At 48.2% G+C, this 22,664-nt stretch overlaps 1 protein-coding gene across 2 annotated transcripts in view; it reads right to left on the bottom strand.

The window, feature by feature from the left end:
- COL4A1 (collagen type IV alpha 1 chain) overlaps positions 1-22,664 on the bottom strand; it is a 515,832-nt gene that overhangs the window by 240,802 nt on the left and 252,366 nt on the right. For both annotated transcript variants that reach the window (XM_086934756.1, XM_086934755.1), the window contains exons 5-6: positions 4,967-5,011; positions 4,811-4,873 (exon numbers count right to left, since the gene is read on the bottom strand). In XM_086934756.1, the coding sequence (XP_086790882.1) occupies positions 4,811-4,873; positions 4,967-5,011 (108 nt within the window). The remainder of the gene's footprint in view (positions 1-4,810; positions 4,874-4,966; positions 5,012-22,664) is intronic.

Raw genomic sequence — 22,664 nt, 5'->3', positions numbered from 1 at the left:
TACAATCAAACAAAACACACAATAAATACATAACATAAAAACTGTTTAAAATTAACAGTTGGAGATATTCAATTTAACACTCTTGCTTTCTACAAATAAACAGTAACTGCTTTAACCATGCATGTTACCACTTCTTAAACTAAATACATTTGCACCATTACAGCTTCAAATCCCCACCTGATTGGACCGCTGGCGTAGCCATTAACTCTTTCCAAAATGTGAACCTCTGAAAAACTAAGAGGCAGATTTACAAGCCCTTTGCGACACTTTGGCGCCACTGTTGCATCACTTTTCTGATGCAGGGGCGGCGAAACAATGCTCCACGTTGCAACATATTTGCAATGTGATGCATCTAGGGAGATGAATCACGTTGTAAGTAATGCGCCACATGATACCTGCGTCAGGTATAATGTATGCAGGGTGGGCGTTCCCACGCAGGAGAGCCTTTTAAAAGTGACGCAGTGATATCTACAAGATTTCACTGCACCACTTTTAGGACGCCACTGCATCACAACCTTACGACTGCTTGATGCAGGTATAAGGAGTGACTCAACACAATAACTATAGGTCTCCTTGAACATTGCTGGAGTTGCATCATGCTTACGACACGGCTCCAGCAATGCGTGACCTTTGCATCAAAAGAAGCGTGACCATGTGTCAATCTTTGCGCCACGGTGCGCTGCATTGGTAATGCGACGCACCCATGACGGCGCAAGGGTTTTTTTGCACGTCGTAAGGAAACTGATGCATCTCTGCTATAACGCAGAGATGCATCAGTTTCTGCCCATAAATATTTGCAAAAGAAACTCCTCGAAGCTAACACAAAGTCTTAATCAACCGTTCTTTTGCAAAAAAAAAAAGCCTTCAGTCCCTTCTAAACTGCCAAATTTGTAACTGGAAAAATTTAATTCTGAATATGGTATGTCCTGATAAATAACTTTAAGCATTCCTTTTCCTATAAGAATTAAACATGAATTTCTAGAATTTGGATGGTAAATAAATTGCCAAATCTGCTGCACTAGACTCAAGTGCTAGCTGAGAATTCACTCTTAAGGGTGGGATCAGGAACATGTTCATCCCAAGTGGAGCTCAAACCTATTGACAGCAATGATTTTGGTGGGAAGTAAGGTTGCACATCGTGCAAATACCTTTATCACCTTGTCAGCCGCGGCCGGCAGTGGGAGTACCTGCAGGGTGGTGACGTGGGGAGGGGGAGGGGCAGGGTGGGGGGTAGTAATGTATAGATTACGGAGTTTTACAAGTAAGTAAACATTTAAATAAATAAAACAAATGTCGTTGTGCGCATTGCATCGCATTTGGTGATGTAGTCCCCTCAACGAAATTCGTTTTATTTATTTAAATGTTTACTTACCTGTAAAACTCCGTAATCCATACATTACTACCCCCCCACCCGGCCCCTCCCCCTCCTCACGTCACCACCCTGCAGGTACTCCCACTGCCGGCCGCGGCTGCACCTTGTTATGAAACAGGATTTGTGCAGGTGGTGATGTGGAACCAGGGTGTATGTGCATATTTGTTGTGCTACATTTCTCGTTTTAATGTGTTGTATTGTTTTTATGCTATTGTGATTTTGTGGTGTATGTCTGCATTGTGCGTGCTGTGTTGTACTGTAGCTGTTGTTTTGCATTCTATTTTGGCTGGTTTTTTGTGTTGTGTCATCTTGTGTTTTTTTATATTGTTATTTTTTTTGTATGTCTTTGTTCTTTTTGTTTTTTTACATTAGATATGTCATTAAATGTTGCTACATTTTCAGTCAGAAGCTGCACATTCCTTTAAAGTTCCAGTGGCAAACAACCATTTAACTCTGTATAAGGAGGAAACAGAAATAATACAACTCTTCAACTATTTAAGACAACAGTCAGTCCAAAACTGTGGCAAAAACCTGTCCAGAACTTGCCATTTCATTGTTCACTTTATGTGATACAGTCACCTGTCTCAGTCTAAATTGCAGCCTTATTTGTGATTGACTAGCAAATTGTGTTAATTTCTTTTCAACCCTGCACATTGCCACTGATCAGATAATTTGCCCATACCTTCTGGTCAGGCCGCTCTACCAATGGTCAAGCAAGGTAACAGTTTCGTAAGGATGACCATCTAAATCGATTTTAAATTAAGATTCCTTAGAGCACAAATAAGGCCATTTTTCTTCAGCACTGCTGAGTGAAATCAAAAGCTGCAAATATCCCTGAGCCACACACCTATGTTCTTGAAATTAGTGCAGACTTCACTTTTTCTGAACCAAGGTGCCATTTTTCTCAATCTTGTAGCCTTAGCCAAATATTATAATTCTGGTTTTGATTATGTTAACATGTAATTTATTTTCCGAACTCTAGTGTCGTTAATAGGTCTATCTGTGTGTGATGTAATATCACTGTATCATTGACATGTTATAGAAATTGGAGAAATTGGCCCCCAGTTTTGGCCAAAAAAGGTTTGGAGACCCAACTCTCATTGCCTCTCCCCACCGGGCATGCCCCATGTTGGCGGTGTAATAGCTGAAAAGCAATGGTGCCAAAACACCTCCCTGTTTCAAGCCCTTGTAAGTATAGATGCATCGAGAAATCCCTTGATAGGGTCCTCACTTGAACGATATCCATATGTTGAAATAAATGGAATGAATGCCCCTTGACAGTCCATGGGCGGAGACCCAAACTTCACATTTCTGCCCCAAACAACCCTCGGTCCTTGCTACTGAAGGAGGCCCTGTAATCAATTAAACAGACAAACAGAGGACTCCTCTTCAGATAAGCAGATAGCATGAAAAGGGCCAGGATATTATCCACACTGTACTTCTGGCAAAAGAAAACCTGTTTATCATCAATCCATGTCACAAAGACACTCAGGAGACTAAGGGCCTTATTTGCTAGCTCCTAATGCCACCAGAGCGTCACTTTTTCTATGCTCCAATGTCATTGCTCTCTACCCCATATTTACAAGGTGGGGTTAAGCCACTTAATGTGGCTTAATGCCACCTTGTAAATAGGCCCCTTATGCAGCAGTCCCCTGCGGCGAAGAGGCAGGCAATGGGTGTTGCTGTGGGCTTTCCTGCACAAGGTGTCCCTTCCTGCACATAAACAATTGCCCCTGCAGCGCAGGCACCCTTGCAACATGGCGCAAGGGTGCCTGCATTGGTGTTAATCTGCTTTTTTAAGACCTGCATTAGGTGAAACGCAGCGATGCACCATATTTTTTTTAAAAATTGGAGCACAGCATTAACAATTTTGGAGTGACACTGCGCTCCAACATTTTATTGTAAATATACCCCTAAGAGACTTGTTTACAAGCCCCGTGCACCTCCAGAACTTCACTTTTTTTGGATGTTCAGCGGCGCAAAGTGCGCAGCCATATCTACGAGGTCACAAAAAACCACCATCCATGACTTTTTATGGCCTCGTAGATATGGTGGAAGGCAACGCAGTGCAAGTCACTGCATTGCCTCACATTGAATTGGAGAGGCATGCCATGGGCGTGCGGTGAGTGATCCCACTTAACGCCGGATGTACGTCATTACAACGCATGCTTTTACAACGCATGCCTTTACGACGCAACTTTTACAACGCAAGTCGTTACAACGACTTGCGTTGGGGGGCGCTGGATAGTGAATAGTTTAATTTACTAATCCAACTCCAGTCCCCGTGGATAGTAGGGAAGGCGTTGGATAGTAAATTAAAACTATTCCCTATCCTAGAGCGCCCCCCAGCGCAAGTCGTTGTAATGACTTGCGTTGTAATGGTTGCGTCGTATAGGTACTTCGTTGTAAAAGTTGCGTTGTAAACGCTGTTCCCCCTTAATGCCCATGGTATTTGACACATCCACAGATTTATAATACAGCTTAAATCTGGGAATGTATCAAAACTGTGCCCCTCCCCAAGGGTGGCGTAGCAATTGTTTCTATGTAGGAAGGTGCCCCTTCTTGCACAAAAACAAACATGGCAACAACGCAGACACTCTCGCACCATGGTGCAAGGGTGCCGTTGTTGTCACTAGACACCAATTTGTGCGCCAACGCAGTCAAAGAGGACAGGAATGTCTCCTCGATACAGCGCAGTCCTGCCTTTTTCTTTTGATGCAGGGCAGCACAGCAGTGACATCACGTGCAGCACTGCTCTGTGTCAAATTATTGTAAATGAGGCCCTACGTGCCAGTAGCCTTGTATCTACATCATGAAGGCCTATTAAGCGGTAATTGCCCTTTTTAAGAGACGATTTATTACAGAATACCACCATGAGTCAGGAATTACAGCAGATTGTATGCCAGCAATGAGGAGATAAGCGGATCTGATCACCATCAGATTTAAAAGGGCAATCTAGCGAATGATATCACAACAGGCTTTACAACACAACAAGAAGTCTTCATGTAGTGGGACCACTGCTTTAAATACGCTGATTCACTCAGGTAATAAGTGCCTTTACTTCTTTAATTTTAAAAGGAGAGTACCTGCACTTCTCAACAGAAATACAGTGCTTATAATGGAAGAGTACCCGCACTTCTCAGTAGCAAATACTCAGGGATAGTGAGTAACTGTTCCTCTATACATTTAATTTTAAGTCCTGATTAGGTCATATCATTTGCTGATGATTGTTGATGATGTCAGATTGATTAAGAGGACAAGTATTGAATTGTTCACGGCATGTCCCCTTTAAACAACTTACGTGAAATTCAAATTGGTCACTGGGCCCCAGGGGGGGCATGCAGTGTGACAAACGCCTTTTCATTCTCATTTTCCCAGTCTGTATTCTTGGTGAACGGTATATTACAATAATAACCTTAGCTCTTCCTTTCAATATACCTTTGTGCCGTTGCAACCTGGGATTCCAGGTGGGCCGGCTGGACCATCGAGACCAGGGATGCCCTAAGAGAAAGAATGAAATACGTATAGTGTTAGTACATCACATGGTACAGCGATCACATGGCATTCAAATGTAATATACAAATGTATACATACAGGAAGACCTGGGTTTCCTGGGAATCCGGGTGAGCCAGAGGGTCCCTAAAATTAAAGAGAAATCGTCACGCAATTTATCATGTAATGTATTCCATTTTCAACACGCACACGGAGGCGTGAAAACAGGTCTATATATTTGTAGGAGTCCCATACATGATCACAAGAGGGCAGTCTCTGCTAAGTTATCTATGTTTGATTTTCCAAATCATCTTATAACTAGTACATTCCTTTCTTTCCGCGCACCTAAGAGCAATGTATCTGTGCAAAAACATAAAAACCCTCTCGTGGTTCGAAAACCCACGTGCTGTTTTGCAGAATTATGACTAGTTGGATTTTCGAGAAGCTGGGTGCTTATATAATGCCAGAAAATCTGCCAGTATGGTGGACTTTTCACAAGCGTTCGTTTAAAATCGGGGCTGTAGAAGTAGTGTTACAGGGAGGGGAGCGGTGGCCATGCAAAATGCAGTATATAGTTCTAAACTCAGAATTTTGTGAGTATTTACAAACATTTTGCATGCAAAATTACATCTGTCAAAGTCAGAAATAAGTGCACTTTACCGGGTGCGAAGATGATGGAAACACCTCAATATATATTTTTTAAGTGCTTAGGGGACAAATCTTTTCATAAGGAAAATATTTTCCCGGTGGAGTGAAAACATGAACATGTGCAAATATTTTCACGTGAATTACTCAATCAGATTAACCACAAAGGGCCCTTTTAAGAGAAATGCGGGAACACAAACTGGACCATCAATATCACAGGGTATGGTAGCCCTAGAGAATATAAAAATCTAACTGGTTATTCTATGTTTTTCACTTAGGACTTGGGAGCTAAAGGAGGAATCAGTGTTTGTACACTGAATTAGTGCAATTCTCGCATGTTTTTCCCCGCACACATGTTGCCATGCTTGCACAGCAGAATGTGTGCGGGCAAAATAACTATTGTCCTTATGTATCCGTGCATTTCCCCATAGATACAGAATGGGTAAAACCCTTTAAAAACATAGGGCCTTATTTATGAAGGACTTGCGCCGCCGGTGCGTCACTTTTAACATGGGAAAAAGTGACGCACCGGCGGCGCAAGTCCTTCATAAATAAGGCCCAAAAGGCGCTATGTTTTTGCAAAACTTTTAGGCCCAGATTTACAAACAATTTGCATCGGATCTGTGTTACGTTTTTAATGCAAACCCGACGCAAAGTGTAGTGGTGACATTTACAATCCAAGGCAAATCGTGATAAACGTTGGCGTTTAACCAAAAGTATTGCGAAACAGTGCAATGAGCTGCCGTGCATAGCTTTATATCCAGGTGGCATTCCAAAGGTGGTGCATGGGCGTTCCCATGCAGTCACCCATGAGTTTTCACGCAAATCACCATCAACAAAAAATTGTAGACAGGAGTTTGTGCCAAAATCTTGTGCCTCCCTAAAGAAGACATAACGAGAAGAAATGTTTTCATTTCTATAACACGTTTACAATGAAGAAAAAGGCTTAAAGCATAGATTTTGAACAGGAAGGGACCAGAGGAAAAGCACCTCGTTTTGCATACTCCTGGGCACTAGTTTTCAATTTGGTTGTTTTTTACTTGTTCTTTCCACTATCTATTCTGAATTTCTTCTATGGTTGGAGTTCACATTAAGTTGCCTCTATTTGAACATTGGGATTTTGGGAGCTCCATTGAAAACAATGGAGTGCTCCGGGCTTATAATGGCTGGTATAAGCCAGGAGCTCCAACATTCCAATGGTTCTTTGTTCACAGCTCTGGCTGTCAACAAACGCTTCAGGGAACCTGAGGGAATTCCAATCCCCTCACGCTCCCAAAAAGCTTTGTTCTTTTTGTTAGAACATTCTGTCCTCTAGTGGCAGAATGTTCTAATAGCCTTATAGCCCTTCGTAGATGGGCTATACCGCTATTAAAGTCCCTCTCCCTTGTTAAAGGCCCTCGCCTTCGGCTCGGGGCCTTTAACGCTGGAGAGGGCCTTTAATAGCTGATATAGCCCTCTTCGACGGGCTCTAAGGCTATATTGAGACATTTGGATCTGTAATTGAATAGTATTAATTACATGGTTTTGGGGGGCTAGAGGCCTTCGTGATAGAGAATAATATGTTAGCAGGAGGCCACTAAGGTTTCCAGGTTGGGAAATGTACAGTTGACCAGTGTTTCACCTTCAGACATATGCTAGCAGTGTTCTGGTGAATAAATCCATGTCACCTGACATAACTCGGTTCTGTTGCCAGTATTTTAACTCATTTTTCCATTACCATTTTGCCTGAAATGAGTCAGCAAGGAGGAATTAAGTTTTGTGATATGCTGGGGATGTGTGAAAGAAGGGGACTGGTAGTTCTGCACCTTCTCCTGACTGTGAAATATGGCGCGTTGATCATATTCACTTCTATAGGGATGAAATCCAGTGATCCAAAATCTGGAAAATCCATATTTAGTGAGAGTGAGCAATTTAACAGATAATCCACCACCATTACTGTTAACGTCTCCATGATCGTCACACCAAAACTCCTGACAAGCTTAGCTGATCAGTAATTTTGACCTCTCTCGCTGGTCTGCTACGCGGTTGTGGTCAGGGGTTCAAAGAAAAAGAATGATCCCCACAATCATTAAGGAGTCACTTGATTTTTCCCCCCTAGATATTCTCTTAAATGGGCCGGGTTACTGCAGAAAACATCTCCCTTCAGAATGTCTACATATGGAGGTGAGCACCAGAACAGTGGGCCATTGCAGTGAGTTTAAAGGTCTGTACTTATTATGCTAGTTAGAATGGAAAACATGTCTTCAGCGGATTTCGAATAGTATAATTTACTATTCTAACACCAGTCCCCGTGGACCCTAGGGAAGGTGTTGGGATAGTAAATTTACTATTTTTAATCCTTTAGCGCCCCCCAGCGCAAGTCGTGGTAACGACTTGCGTTGTAAGGGATGCGTGGTAAAGGTACCGCGTTGTAAAAACTTTGTGGTAAACAATGTTTACCCTTCAGCAGATCCAAGAACATGAGTAGTGACATAGACGACGAGGTAAAAGAGACAAAGTCAGCTACGCATTGAGTGTTGATTCTTCTTTTCGATGATATAGCAGTAGCAAAATGGTTTATTACTTAGTATTAAACGTCTTTATTTTGTAGAGAAAATTATGTTTTTCATTTCATCCTAGACGTTAGCAGAAGGATCTTCTAGAATGCAAGAAGCTCCCTCAGAAAAGCATTACCCTGGAGGTGAGATCATCATAAAAAAGGTTTGCTAAGGTGCTCACAACAGGTTGCCTTTAAAGCCCTGACCTTCTCCGATCCTTCTGTCTTGGATCACCAGGTTTGCAGAGTTACCAGAGGGTGGGAGCTGGTAGAAGGAAGACTGGCACAGGGAGCACATGGAAGTCAGCTGTCACAACCATGATGAGAGGTGCCGAAAAGGAAGGGCGTCCCCAACAAGTTCAAATATCACAGCCACAGTGAGGCAGGAAATCACTGAACTGATCATTATAATAGGAAGAAACTGGGGAGCAGCTGTTGCAGAACCATAGAGAGGTCTGGGCTTAGCAAGGACGACTCCAAATACCTTACGAATGTTCTGCATATGGGGGGAGGTGGCACTAGGCATCTGAAGCTGCACCTGTGCATCAAAAGACTCTACTGGGCATTTGAGCCCATACGTCTGAATCAAGAGACTACACTGTGCATCTGAGAGCATAGGTCTGCATACATGCCAACATTTAGGAAAAGGAAAATGTGAGATTAAAAAAAAAAAGAATCAGGAGAATATATTTTGCCCGTAATTGAAGTTGAGGCAATTTCAGGCAGGAGACAGCCAAAATAAAGCCAGTTTTTGCATCAAGAGGCTGCACTGGACATCTGAGGCCATAGATCTGCATCAAGAGGCTGCACTGGGAATTTGAAGGCGTTGTATGACAGAGGCACACATGGCTAAACCACACACGCCTATGCAACGCTGCCGAAACAACGAATGTGTCTTAACCAGTAGTGGCTCGCACAGGTAAGAGCGGTGGGGAAAGGCGGGGGCTGGGCTGGGTGGGGGTGGTGGAATTCGATAGACAACGGGATAAGTAATAATAAATAAATAAATAAAACCACTTACTCTGCGATACTGCGAGCGCAAAGTAAGTGGTTTTATTTATGGAATTAATTAATATTACTTATCCCGTCGTCTGTCTCATTTCACCACCCCACCTCTCTGACCTGTGCGAGCAGCAACAGGTTTTTACAATGCATTACTTTACCATGCATTCCATTACCACCCAATTTTGTGGTAAAGGGATATGCGTGGTAAAGATAACACTCCAGCCGCCACCCCGCCCTAAGCACTAAAAACAAAACAAACCCTGAGCCCTAAAAACATACCCGAACCGAACCTCCGAACCTAAGCCCTAAAAACAACCCCAGCCCTCCGAGCCCTGAAAACATCAGCTACCCCCACTAAGACCCATAACAACCCGGCCCTACCTAAAAACAACCCCAATCCCAACTGAACCCTGAAAGCACCCCGACGCCACCTGAGCCCTAAAAACGACCCCCTAAATCTCCCAAAACCAGGCTCCAGCCCCACTTATCAGCTCACTTCCCTCTCCCGATCCTTCCTCTTCCTGTGCCCACCCATCCGCGCCTCTAGACAGCGTACTGCCTTAACCACGCATATGCGTGGTTAAGGCATATGCGTGGTTAAGGCGAGCTTGGTTCCACTTGCGGGGAAACAGCACGTGTGGCACAGTCAGCATTGTAAAGGCCATTTCCCCTTTGAAGGCAGTACATCTGCATCAAGAGGCTGCACTGTGCTATTGTGGCTTTATGTCTGCATCAGAGGCGGCACTGGGCATTTGAGACCATACACCTGCATCAAGAGACTGTACTGGACATCTAAGGTCATAGATCTGCCTCAAGAGTCTGCAATGGGCATTTGAAGGCCATACGTCTACATCAAGAGCTGCACTGGGCATCTGAGGGCATAGGCCTGCGTCAAGAGGCTGCACTGTGCTTTTGAGGCTTTATTCTGCATCAAGAGGCTGCACTGGTAATCTCAGGGCGTAGGTCTAGACGCAGAGGATGCACTGGTCATCTCGGGCGTAGGTATACACGCAGAGGCTGCACTGGTTATCTCAGGGAGTAGGTCTAGACACAGAGGATGCACTGGGCATCTCAGGGCGTAGGTCTACACGCAGAGGCTGCACTGGGCATTTAAGGGCATAGGCCTGCATCAAGAGTCTGCATCGTGCATTTGAAAATTAAATTAGGCCTGGTAACATTAACTGATAATTCCCGGCTGCACTTGTGCATGGCGAGTCTTTGCTGGCATTTGACGCTGCTATCATGTACGTGGATGCTACAGTTGGTATATAAGTCTCTCTGCATATCTGCAACGTTCATATGAGGCAGATAATTTCAGACAGTACTATTGCGTATGATACCTCCATGAGCAAATGCCATTGCACAGGGAGGCTTGACTGAGCATTTAAGTATATGTATGCACATTGTGAGTCTGACGTCTGCAGACAAGGCCACACCTGAGCATCTAGGGCCATGCCTGTGCACAATCTGAATATACCAGGGCAGATGGTGGTTGCGTTTGCGAATATGAGGCTATTCCATGACATTTGAGGCTGTACTGGGCATATACCAGCTGTGCCTGATGATATCATGACAGTCTGTGGCTATGTGGTGGCAATGAGGCATATGATGGCGTTATCCATATAATGGTTGGGGGCACTATTGTCTTATAATGGCTAAATCCCTGTCTAATCTTGGCAACACCCTAAACAATATATAAGTGGTAACTAGTAATTAGCGCCTTAACCGCAGCGGCAATTCCGCCATGGCGGGTTCTAAAGGGGGGTGGGGCTGCGTCGGCCAACGGTCGTTTGCAGCAATAGGGAGGGATTCCTCCAGTCGGCGAGCATCAAACGGGTTAAAATGTATTGCCTTGTTAATTTTGTTTGTTTTCTTTACTTTAGTGATGTCTCTTTCTGTGATGTCGTTGGGGTTAAAAATCACATATCAACACCATTGATGTTTTGTTTTGGGTTAAAGGGTCATTTGGTACGTAATATCCTGCCCTTGGACATCTGCAGGGCAAAGCTGAGCACCGTCGAGGTCGCCTGCCTTTTGGCGATCCTCCGGTGTCTGTAAAGGCTGTGCTCCGGTGCTTTTGCGGAGCGAAATCCCCCAGCTGCTGAGAGGGGCCTGCCGCGATGCGGGCAGAGAGCGAGTCGGGGCCTCTGGTGAGCGGCGTGGCCAGAACGCCTATAGACCTGCGCGGCAGTGGTGGAGCGGCCGGACCGATGCAACACACCCACAGAGTTGGCGCTTGGCGGGCGGGCGGATGCCCCCCCACCCCCCCCGGCCTGACGGAACATCAGGAGGTGCTGCTGGCATTTCTGGTGCCAGGGGACTGACCGCGATAGTGCCGCTGGGTCCGTCATCGGGGGTGCGGCCGCCATTTTGCGGTACGTGCTGGGCACCTCGAGAGACAGGCGGCGCCGGTGCCCGGCCCAGCATTGGCTGCCTCTGGGATGGTAGCGGTGGGGACCTGATCAGGGGCCTTCCCCGCCCTTCTTTTTTCTTCGTGGCCCTGGATGTGGCGGTGCGGCCGGCACAGCCTGGAGCTGCTGAGGCTGTTGGCGCTGGCCCTGAGAGCACGGTGAGGTGGAGTGGACCTGTGGGGGTGGAAAGTGTGGCAGGGGCCCCCCCAACTCCCTCCTCTTTCTTTCCCCCCACCCTGGCTGAGATCTATGGGCAGCCGCTATACAGGTTCATCGGGAGGGTCGGTGGTCGGATCGGGCCATGAGGGAGGCTGCGAACTGAGGGGCCCTCGACTGGTGCATAGGGGTGTCCGAGCAAAGAGAGCGGTGGCGGCGCGCTGGGCCCGCTCGTGGTCATATCATCCTGCTGTTCACGGCGCGGGGAGCGGCCGCAGGTCCCACGTGTTAGAGACTGTGCCGAGGATTGCTGAGATGACGCGGGACCGCGCCGGGGGTGGACAGAATTAGCAGGGGCCTATGGACAAGTTCACGGAGGCCGGGCACGCCGCAGGGTCGCATGGCCAGTCACCGGATAATGCTGCCCTCCTGGCTGCCATCACCCAGTCCAGGGATATGCTTGACGCTAAAATTGGCGCAGTGGGCTCGGACGTGATGCTGCTCCGCCAGGACTTGAGGAACGCAGTTGAACGCATCGCAGGCGCAGAAACTCGCATCTCGAAGGTGGAGGACGATGTGTCTATCCTGACGAAGAAGATGGCGGTTATGGAACGCTTGCAAAAGGGCCTGGCCCTGCATGTCAAGGATGCTGAAGGGCGGGCTCGGCGGAACAACCTTCGCTTTGTGGGTTTTCAGGAGGGCTGCGAGGGGGGCAGCGTGGAACATTTCCTGACCCAGTGGCTGGAGGGCTGGCTTCCCCTGGAGGTGCTGTCTCGCTGCTTTGTGGTGGAGTGGGCCCACAGGGCCCTGACGCAGAAGCCCCCCCCCCCCCCGGGGCACGCCCGAGGCCCATCATCGCCAAATTTCTCAATTACTCGGACCGGAACACTATCCTGCGTCAGGCACGGATTAAGACCTCCCTAACTTGCAATAACGCGAACATACTCATCTTTCCGGACTATACACGCCTTGTGCAACAGCAGCAACAATCCTTCCTGCCTGCTAAGGCACGGCTCCGAGGCCTCAAGCTCCAGTACGCTCTGTTGTACCCGGCCCGGCTGAGAGTCATCTTCCAGTCCCGCACGTTATTCTTCGACTCCCCGGAGGAAGTGTTCAAATGGACGGACAAAACTGTCAAGCTGTGTGTCAATACGCCTCCGGGGAGGGAATCTGATTCTTCCTCCAGCGGGATAGCTCGAGACAGCCTCAGGAGTCAGCGGCGACGGAACAAAGGATCGCGGTCCGGGTGCAGCTCTCGCTCTGGCTCTGCGGTCCGGTGGGGGGACTCATTGTCGGAGCAGCACACTGCAGTAAAGTGAAGCTGGAGACTTTTGGTTTGATTTGCATTCTGTTTTGGGTAGATGTCTAGGTGGGCCAGTTCCTTCAGGCTGGGGGCCATGCCTTGCAGGACTGGGCGGGAGGGAGTGGCGCCCTAGGGTTATGGGGTACTGTTTGGGGATCCGTTGGAAGGGGTGGCCTTTGTTCCCCCGTTGGGGCCCTGGCTACACTCTGGCCGCGACAGGTGCTTCCATGTTCGGGAGGTGCAGGGTAGGGGGTCACAGGGGGGCTGTACAGTGGGGGGGTTTTGGGGACTGTTTGTGCTTATCTTGATGCTGCCTTTATACCTTATTCTCTGTGTGCTGAGTCGTGGAAACACTACTAGTTTATATAAAGTTGATTCGCTATGTCTGATACTAGGGGGACGGGACGGGTAGCCCCTGGCTTCTTACGCATCCTTAGCTGGAATGTGAGGGGGGCCCTGGATAAGGTGAAACGGTGAGCAGTGCTTCAGTATGCCAAAAGGGCCAGATGTTCTTCTACTCCAGGAGACCCATATGCTAGGCACGAAGGCGCTATGTTTGCAACGTTACGGATTCCACCAGGTATACCACTTCGGGTTCACCAGGGGGTCAAGAGGGGTAGCGATACTAATTCACCGCAGGGTCTCCTACATACATGATAGACATTGGGTCGACACTCAGGGTAGATATGTGATTGTCCAGGGTAGAATAGGGGGAGACAGTAACACTGAGAAGCATTTACGCCCTGCCGCCCTTGCAGTGGTCTCTTGTGGAGCGGCTCCTGACTCTTTGGGGAGACATACCTGATGCCCTAGCTGTGATTGGGGGGACTGGAATGATGTGATGGACCTGTGTTGCGACAGGTGGCGGGTTGATGCACTGCTGGGGTGGGGGGCCCTCCCACGAAACTGCGCGCCCTGGTGACAGGACTGGACTGGACAGGCACATGGAAACATATGCAGGGCTTTCGTAGGGACTACACATATTATTCGACAGTGCATGACTCATTTTCCAGGCTTGATTATATCTTCGTGCCCAGGGAACTGACACATAGGATAGAGTCCACTGCAGTTCTGCCGAGAGCCCTTTCTGACCACTCACCGATTGCCCTCAACTTTCGTATAGGTCCCGGCAGACAGCCTTTCAGGTGGCGGATGGCGGGGTGGCACTTGTTGAAAGAGTACAGGGAGCATTTGTCCAAAGAAAACAATGAATACTTTGTCTTGAATGTAGGTTTCGTGGATTCCTCGGCCGCCCTTTGGGAGGCGATGAAGCCCACGATACGGAGGGTAGATATTTCTTGGTGCGCAGCGGCGCGTAGGGAGCAACGACGTGATCTGGTGCTGCAGGAGGCGGCCATAGAGGCGCTGGAGCAGAGGGGTCGGGAGGTAGGCGGTGGACCGGCAAGACGGCAGCTGGCGCTGGCTCAGCAGCAATACACCGCGGTTTTGATGGAAGAGGCTAGGCAGGCTTGGCATGCCACAGGTAGCTGGGTGTACGAGTGGGGCGACAAGTCAAGTAAGATGTTACACCGCCTGTGCCAGGGCATGCTACATGCCCAGCCGTTGCCCCGGTTGGTTGATTCAGAGGGGTTGCCTGTTACTGAGCCTTGGGTCATTGCGGAGAGCTTCATCGCATATTATGAGGAGTTATATGCACCTAGGGAGTGTCTGGCGGAGGACGTAATCCAGCGGTTTATCGACGATCTACCCCCACGGTCGGTCACGGATGACGTGAGAGAGCTATTGGACAGGCCACTGTCGGATGATGAGCTGGGTTCGGCCTTGGGGTAACTGCGCCCCGGTAAGGCTCCCGGTCCTAATGGCTTTCCATCCGAGTTTTTCAGGCGGTTCCACGAGCAGCTCGGGCCGCACTTTCGCCTGGTAATTGAGGAGGCGGGTGAGGTGGTATTGCTCCCCCCAGACTGGAGACATGCAGAGGTGGTGGTCCTTTTGAAGCCAGGTCGACCCCCCGAAAATCATGCATCTTACCACCCTATCTCCTTACTCAATACGGAGGCCAAGGTTTTTGCCAAGGACCTGGTCAACAGGCTCAAACCCCATATTTCCAGCTTGGTTCATCCCGATCAGGCAGGATTTATGCCGCGGAGGGCGACTCGCTACAATATAAGATGCGCCCACGTTGCAATCTCGGACTGCGGGAGACTGGGGGAGCAGGCTGCGCTGTTCCTAGCTGACATGGACAGGGCATTTGATTCCCTGAGCTGGGTATACTTATTCGCCCTCTTGCGGCACCTGAATTTTGGTCCACGATTCATGTCTTACCTACGGTTATTATACACTGACCTTACGGCATCAGTACGAGTGGGGGGATCAATATCGCGCTCCTTCCCAGTCCGGAGGGGCACTCGGCAGGGATGCCCCCTTTCCATATATCTCTTTGCGCTGGCCATGGAGCCCCTGGCGGCGTGGGTTCGCATAGACGTCCAGCTCAAGGGTTTCCGGTGGGCTCCGGGTCTCACCGATAAAATAGCGCTTTATGCGGACGATGTCTTATTTTTTATTAGGGATCTAGATCGTTCGGGGCCACGCTTGCTTCGTATCTTAGAGATCTTCGGTGAAACCTCTGGTCTATACATGAACCAGGCCAAGTCGACCCTGTGGGTGCTGGGTGGACAGAAACGAGTGGGCACTGTTGGGGTTCAGGGGGGGCAGGGGCCTTCTGTCTAGACCCCCGGTCACTGGTTTTAGCATGTAGTGCCAAGTGCATATGCGAATTTATGGACGTCTCGTTTATTTCTCTTTTTTGTACGCAAACCATCTTGTTGTGTATCATTTGGGTGGTTTCACGAAGGAGCTGAACAACGTCCGTTTTTTGTGCTACCTTCGTGTTCATTTAAAGATAGGGTTTTTTTGGGTGTATTTTATATCCTTAGACACCTTTTTTCCCCTATTCCTTCTTAGTCGTTTTTCTTTGTTTTATTTTTGCTAATTCCACCCGCTTTGTCATTCTCGGTGTTTCCCGAGGGGGCGTGGTTGGTCTGGGGTTACACAAGAAAGATCCAATACGAAAACAGTGGATTGTTTCCTGATTCGTATCAAGCTACTCCCGAGTGTTGACTGGGGTAAACAGGGAGGTCGGTGGTTCGTGTGTATACTTGGCACTAGTTTTGTTTATGGGGTGTGTCTAATCCTGTCCCCCTTTTCTTTTTCAGCGGTCTCGACTGGGTTAAGCAGTCTGCTACCGAGAGATTAGAGGAGACGCGCTGTGTTCCCCAAGACCTTGGGTTCCCTTTTTTGTTTACCCACCTTCTCCCAGTGTTGTGTTCTCCACCACCCGGAATACATCTGTGGGTGCTGGGGGTCACGGCGAGGGTAGGGGATTGGGACGTTCTTCACTCCTGTGGTGTTTGACTGGTTGGCATCGGAACAGAAAACCAAGCCCACGAATTGATACACCGCCCGAGTGAAGAATGGTTGAGGAGGCAACAGGAGGGGCGCCTTCGATGCAGGAACTTATGCAGGCCTTAGCACTTATGCAGGGTGAAGTCCAATCCCTTAGACAAGAGAATCATGAGTTACGGTTGACACTGAGTGAGGTTAGCGTTAAGGAAAACACCAAGAGGAGAGGGAGGGATCCCTGAGTGAAGGCTAAGACCCCAGTGATACAGCCAGCTACATTTAAGTATGAGAGGAGTGGGGGACAGAGTGGGTCCCCTTTGTCCGTTACTGTTAACACTCCAGTGGTGGTGCCTCTGGCTGCTCCTGAGAGGTTTTCCGGGGACAGTAGTAGATATGCTATCTTTATGAATCAGTGCCATTTGCACTTCATGTGTCGACCAGCTGCTTTTCCCGATGACACTACTAAGGTAGCGTTTGTAATTTCATACCTTTTCGGTACTGCTGCTGGTTGGGCGGTCCCCTTGGTCAAAAACAACGACGCCGTGTTGAGTAGTTTTCCGGCATTCAAGCCCCAAATGATGCAGAATTGCTAAAGCTAAGGCAGGGGAAGCAGGACCTTCTGGCTTATGTGGCTATCTTTAACCGCTTAGTAGCGGAAACTCAATGGCCTGTTGCAAAAAGAACCTCTTTGTTTTATCAGGGCTTGTGCGAAGACTTAAAGGATATTGTCTCACAGGTAGTAGACCCCCCCCCCCCGAGGATTGTGTTGAGTTCATCGATTTGGTGGTAAAACTCAACCATAGATTGAGTGAGAGGAAGGGGGAGAGGGCCAGGTTTCAACCCTCGAGGACCACTATAACCAAGAGAGAGACACCGGAAAGTGGGGATGTAAAGACAGATCCCGAACCTATGCCGTTGGGTGGGGTGCGAGGTCCCTTAACTAAGGAGGAAAAGGAGCGGAGGCGATTGTTGCAGTTGTGTTTGTATTGCGGGAGGGGTGGGCACTTTGCTCGAGAGTGTCCTGTGAAACCGTCCCGGTTAACAGTGAATAAGGCTGTGGCTTTCGTAGGAGGGGGGTGTGAGAGGCCTTCTGTCCTTGAGAGTAGCAGTTGCAATCCTTATGATGTACAAGGGGCAGTGCAAAGAGTCCCGCACCATTTCACGGTGACAGCTTGCTTTGCATATTCATCTAGTGGTAGAGCATCCCTGTCTGTGTTATTGGATTGTGGGGCTACAGGGAACTTTATGGATATCGGTTTGGCCGAGAAGTTGATGGTTCCGTGTGTGATGAAGAGACAACCAGAACCCGTGAGGGCCATTGACGGGACGGAACTGTCCTCTGGGTCAATCGTCTGGCAGACCGAACCTTTGCTGATGACATTCGACAATGGGCATTCTGAGACTGTTTGTTTCGATCTTATAGCCGCTCCGGCATTTGGGGTGGTACTCGGGGTGCCCTGGTTACAGGCCCATAATCCTAGAATCGATTGGGCGCGGAGGTTGGTCACGCTCGATTCAGACTATTGTCTTCTGCACTGTTATTGGGTGGTTTCACGAAGGAGCTGAACAACGTCCGTTTTTTGTGCTACCTTCGTGTTCATTTAAAGACAGGGGGTTTTTGGGTGTCTTTTATATCCTTAGACACCTTTTTTCCCCTATTCCTTCTTAGTCTTTTTTCTTTGTTTTATTTTTGCTAATTCCACCCCCTTTGTCATTCTCGGTGTTTCCCGAGGGGGCGTGGTTGGTCTGGGGTTACACAAGAAAGATCCAATACGAAAACAGTGGATTGTTTCCTGATTCATATCAAGCTACTTCCGAGTGTTGACTGGGGTAAGCAGGGAGGACGGTGGTTTGTGTGTATACTTGGGACTAGTTTTGTTTATGGGGTGTGTCTAATCCTGTCCCCCTTTTCTTTTTCAGCGGTCTCGACTGGGTTAAGCAGTCTGCTACCGAGAGATTAGAGGAGACGCGCTCCGGCATTTGGGGTGGTACTCGGGGTGCCCTGGTTACAGGCCCATAATCCTAGAATCGATTGGGCACGGATGTTGGTCACGCTCGATTCAGAGTATTGTCTTCTGCACTGTTATTGCGAGGCGACTGACTGGGTGTCTCCATTGTCTTGTGCAGCGAGTGGCTGTGTTCAGAACAGCTTGCCTTCTTCGTTCATTTGTGGCATACAAGGAAGTATTTTATAAGGATCAGGCGTGTGTTTTGCCTCCTCACAGGGCTTTTGATTGCCGTATAGATTTGGTTCTGGGGGCTATTTTGCCCTGTAGCACGGTTTATGAGTTGTCGGAGCCGGAGGAGAAACATCTACGGCAGTACTTGGACGAAATGTTGAAGTATGGGTTCATTCGACCATCTTCTTCGCCTGTATCCTCCTCCATCTTTTTTATACCTAAGAAGGAGGGTGATCTCCACGCTTGCGTGGATTACAGAGCGTTGAATAAAGTTACAATAAAGAACAAGTACCCATTACCACTCATACCGGTATTGTTAGATCAGCTGCGACATGCCAGGGTGTTTACAAAGCTTGACTTGAGAGGTGCTTACCATCTTGTTCGAGTCCGAGAGGGCGACAAATGGAAAACGGCGTTCCGCACTAAGTTTGGTTTATTTGAGTATTGTGTTATGCCTTTTGGTTTATGTAACGCCTCTGCTGCTTTTCAGTTTTTTATAAATGAGGTTTCGCGTGAGTTTTTGGATATCAGTGTGATCGTTTACATTGATGACATTTTGGTTTTTTCCCAGTCCTTTGAGGATCATGATGCTCATGTTTCGCAGGTTTTGTCTAAGTTGTTGGAACACCGTTTATTCATCAAGCTGGATAAGTGCACGTTTGGTGCGACACATGTTGAGTTCTTGGGTTTCTTGATTTCGGCGGATGGTATTAAGATGGATCCCCGGAAAATCGAAGCCATTATCAACTGGCCCATACCCACATGTGTCAAGGATATACAAGTACTACTTGGATTCGCCAACTTCTATAGGCGTTTTATCAGCCATTTCTCAGAAATTGTTTCGCCTATGACTTCTTTGCTGAAGAAGGGAGTGGTTTTTGATTGGACACCTGCAGCACAGTTGGCATTGGAATGTTTGATTGGGCAATTTACATCTGCTCCTGTGTTAATGCATCCTGATCCTACCCTTCCGTTTTATGTAGAGGCGGACGCGTTCCAGCTGGCAGTTGGGGGTGTGTTGTCTCAGCTTGACAGCGTGACTGGGTTGATGCATCCAATTGCGTTTTTCTCGAAAAAACTGCTACCTGTTGAGTAGAATTACACCGTGGCCGAGAGGGAGCTATTGGCCATAAAGCTTTCTTTTGAGGAATGGCGACACTATCTTTGGGGGCTCGTCACCCCATTACGATCTATACGGATCATAAGAATTTGGAGTGTTTCCGTTCTGCCAGGGCTTTGACTCCCCGGCAGATGAGATGGGTGCTGTTTTTCAATGAATACGATTTTACCATCACGTATAGGCCAGCAGCTCAACAGGGGAAGTCTGATGCTTTATCTCGGATTTACGCTGATCCATCACAGGGAGGGCAGGTAGAGGAGACCTGATTTATGATACCAAGTGAAAGGATTGTTGGTTGTGCCTCCATGGATGACTTTTTGGTTAAAGTACAAGAAGAAATTAAACAGTTGGACCTGGCTCCGTGGCTGTCGGAACCTGGGTTTACGTTAAGGGATGGGTTGTTGTATCAGACTAATAAGCTGTTTCTGCCCCCTGAGTTGCGTACACTGGTTCTTACTTATTGTCATTCTTCGTCTTTGGTTGGGCATCCCGGAGTTAATAAGACCAAGGAAATGGGTTTGCGTTGGTTCTGGTGGAAGACTTTAGCCCTTGATGTACAGGTATTTGTGGCCTCATGTCCGGTGTGTGCTGTTAGTAAGTCCTCGCACATGTCACCATCTGGGTTGTTGCTCCCTTTGCCAGTGCCTCCCTCCCCCTGGCATACGATCAGTATGGATTTTGTGACCGATCTGCTGCCTGATTCAGGGTTTACGACCATACTGGTCGTAGTGGATTTATTCACTAAAACGGCACACTTCGTTCCCTTACTAAGGTTACCCACGTCTAGGGAATTGGCTGATGTATTTATGGCACAAGTGATCCGATTACATGGGGTGCCTACTGCCATCGTTTCAGACAGAGGGGCACAGTTTGTATCACACTTTTGGACTGCCCCATGCCGGTCTCTAAAAATGGACGTACGGTTGTCATCGGCTTACCATCCACAAAGCGATGGGCAAACGGAGCGCACCAACCAAACCATGGAGCAGTATTTGCGATGTTTATTAACGTCGCTGACGGGCAGTTGGGTAAAAGCCCTTCCTGTGGCTGAGTTCGCCTATAATAACAGTATGCACTCAGCATTAGGTATGTCGCCGTTTTACTGTTCAATGGGGTTCCATCCCAAGACTATTTCCATTCAATCATCTGAGAGGGTGCCTGCAGTGGACTCCCTTAGTAGGGATTTGATTGATATCTGGAAGAAGGCTCAACAGCAGCTGTTTGAGTCTAAGAGGGTCATGAAGGAACAGGCGGATAGGCATAGACGACCAGCTCCCCTGTATGCAGTAGGGGATAGGGTTTAACTTGCAATGAAAAATCTGAGGTTGCCGGGACCGAGGAAATTACAGCCTTGGTTTGTCGGTCCCTTTCTTGTCCAGAAGGTGGTGAATCCAGTGGCAATTAGGCTGACCTTACCGATTGAATATAGTATCCATCCTGTGTTTCATACTTCTTTATTGAAGCCTTATGTCACCACCACTCAAGAGATGCCACCTCCTCCTCCTGGCTTGATTGATGATAATGTGGAGTATGAGGTTAATGCTGTGTTGGATTCCAGGAAAAAGAGGGGGCGTTTGTACTATCTTATAGACTGGAAGGGGTATGCCCCCGAGGATCGTTCTTGGGTTCCAGCGAGTCGGGTGCATGCTGCCCGGTTGGTACGTCTGTTTCATCGCCTGCACCCTAAGAAGCCTAGGCCGGTGGGAAGGCTTTTGGGGGGGGTACTGTTGGGGTTCAGGGGGGGCAGGGGCCTTCTGTCTAGACCTCCGGTCACTGGTTTTAACGTGTAGTGCCAAGTGCATATGCAAATTTATGGACGCTCCCTCTGGCTCGCTTTAAAAGGGCTTGCCCGCAGGAAACCGGTGCTTGGTTTCTTTGATGGTCCCTTGCCGTGTGTTTCCAGTTACTGTTTTCCTACCTTGTTCCCTCTTCGTTGTGGTCCATTACAGTGGGCCTTTGGCACCCCTTTTCCCATTTATCCTGTTTTCTAAACCTTTGGGCTATTTTGAACCCTTAGTGGGGACCTGTTTTGGTATTCGGTGACGCTTCGGGATACGTGGCTGCGTTTCCCTTGAGTTCTGGCGTCCCGTTATTTTTCTCTTTTTTGTACGCAAACCATCTTGTTGTGTATCATTTGGGTGGTTTCACGAAGGAGCTGAACAACGTCCGTTTTTTGTGCTACCTTCGTGTTCATTTAAAGACAGGGGTTTTTTGGGTGTCTTTTATATCCTTAGACACCTTTTTTTTCCCTATTCCTTCTTAGTCTTTTTTCTTTGTTTTATTTTTGCTAATGCCACCCCCTTTGTCATTCTCGGTGTTTCCCAAGGGGGCGTGGTTGGTCTGGGGTTACACAAGAAAGATCCAATACGAAAACAGTGGATTTTTTCCTGATTCGTATCAAGCTACTCCCGAGTGTTGACTGGGGTAAGCGGGGAGGTCGGTGGTTCGTGTGTTTACTTGGCACTAGTTTTGTTTATGGAGTGTGTCTAATCCTGTCCCCCTTTTCTTTTTCAGCGGTCTCGACTGGGTTAAGCAGTCTGCTACCGAGAGATTAGAGGAGACGCGCTGTGTTCCCCAAGACCTTGGGTTCCCTTGTTTTGTTTACCCACCTTCTCCCGGTGTCGTGTTCTTCACCACTCGGAATACATCTGTGGGTACTGGGGGTCACGGCGAGGGTAGGGGATTGGGACGTTCTTCACTCCTGCGGTGTTTGGCTGGTTGGCATCGGAACAGGGACATGGGCTTCCGGGTTACAGTTGGCGACCGGAGGGGTTAAGTATTTGGGGGTCTACCTGTCGGAAGAAGTGACTGCCTCATGAGATCGCAACCTCACTGCAGTGTGGGATCGCACGCGCGAGGATCTGAAGGTCTGGTCCCGCATGCCCTTAACGATCTATGGCAGATTGGCGATCTTCAAAATTGTGGCGCTTCCCCGTCTACTGTACCAGCCACAGAACCATCCCTTTCAGATTTCGCCCTATTGGTTCCGGCAGGTCAACTCTGCTTGGGGGGGTTCGTTTGGGAGGGGCAGATTGCACAGGTGGCTTTGCGTACGTGCTTTCTATCTACTTACTCGGGGGGCTT

The sequence above is a fragment of the Lissotriton vulgaris genome, chromosome 8, assembly GCF_964263255.1.
Source record: "Lissotriton vulgaris chromosome 8, aLisVul1.2, whole genome shotgun sequence".
In the NCBI taxonomy this organism is placed as follows: domain Eukaryota; kingdom Metazoa; phylum Chordata; class Amphibia; order Caudata; family Salamandridae; genus Lissotriton; species Lissotriton vulgaris.
Note: the sequence above shows the minus strand (reverse complement) of the source record. Positions and strands in the feature narration are given on the sequence as shown.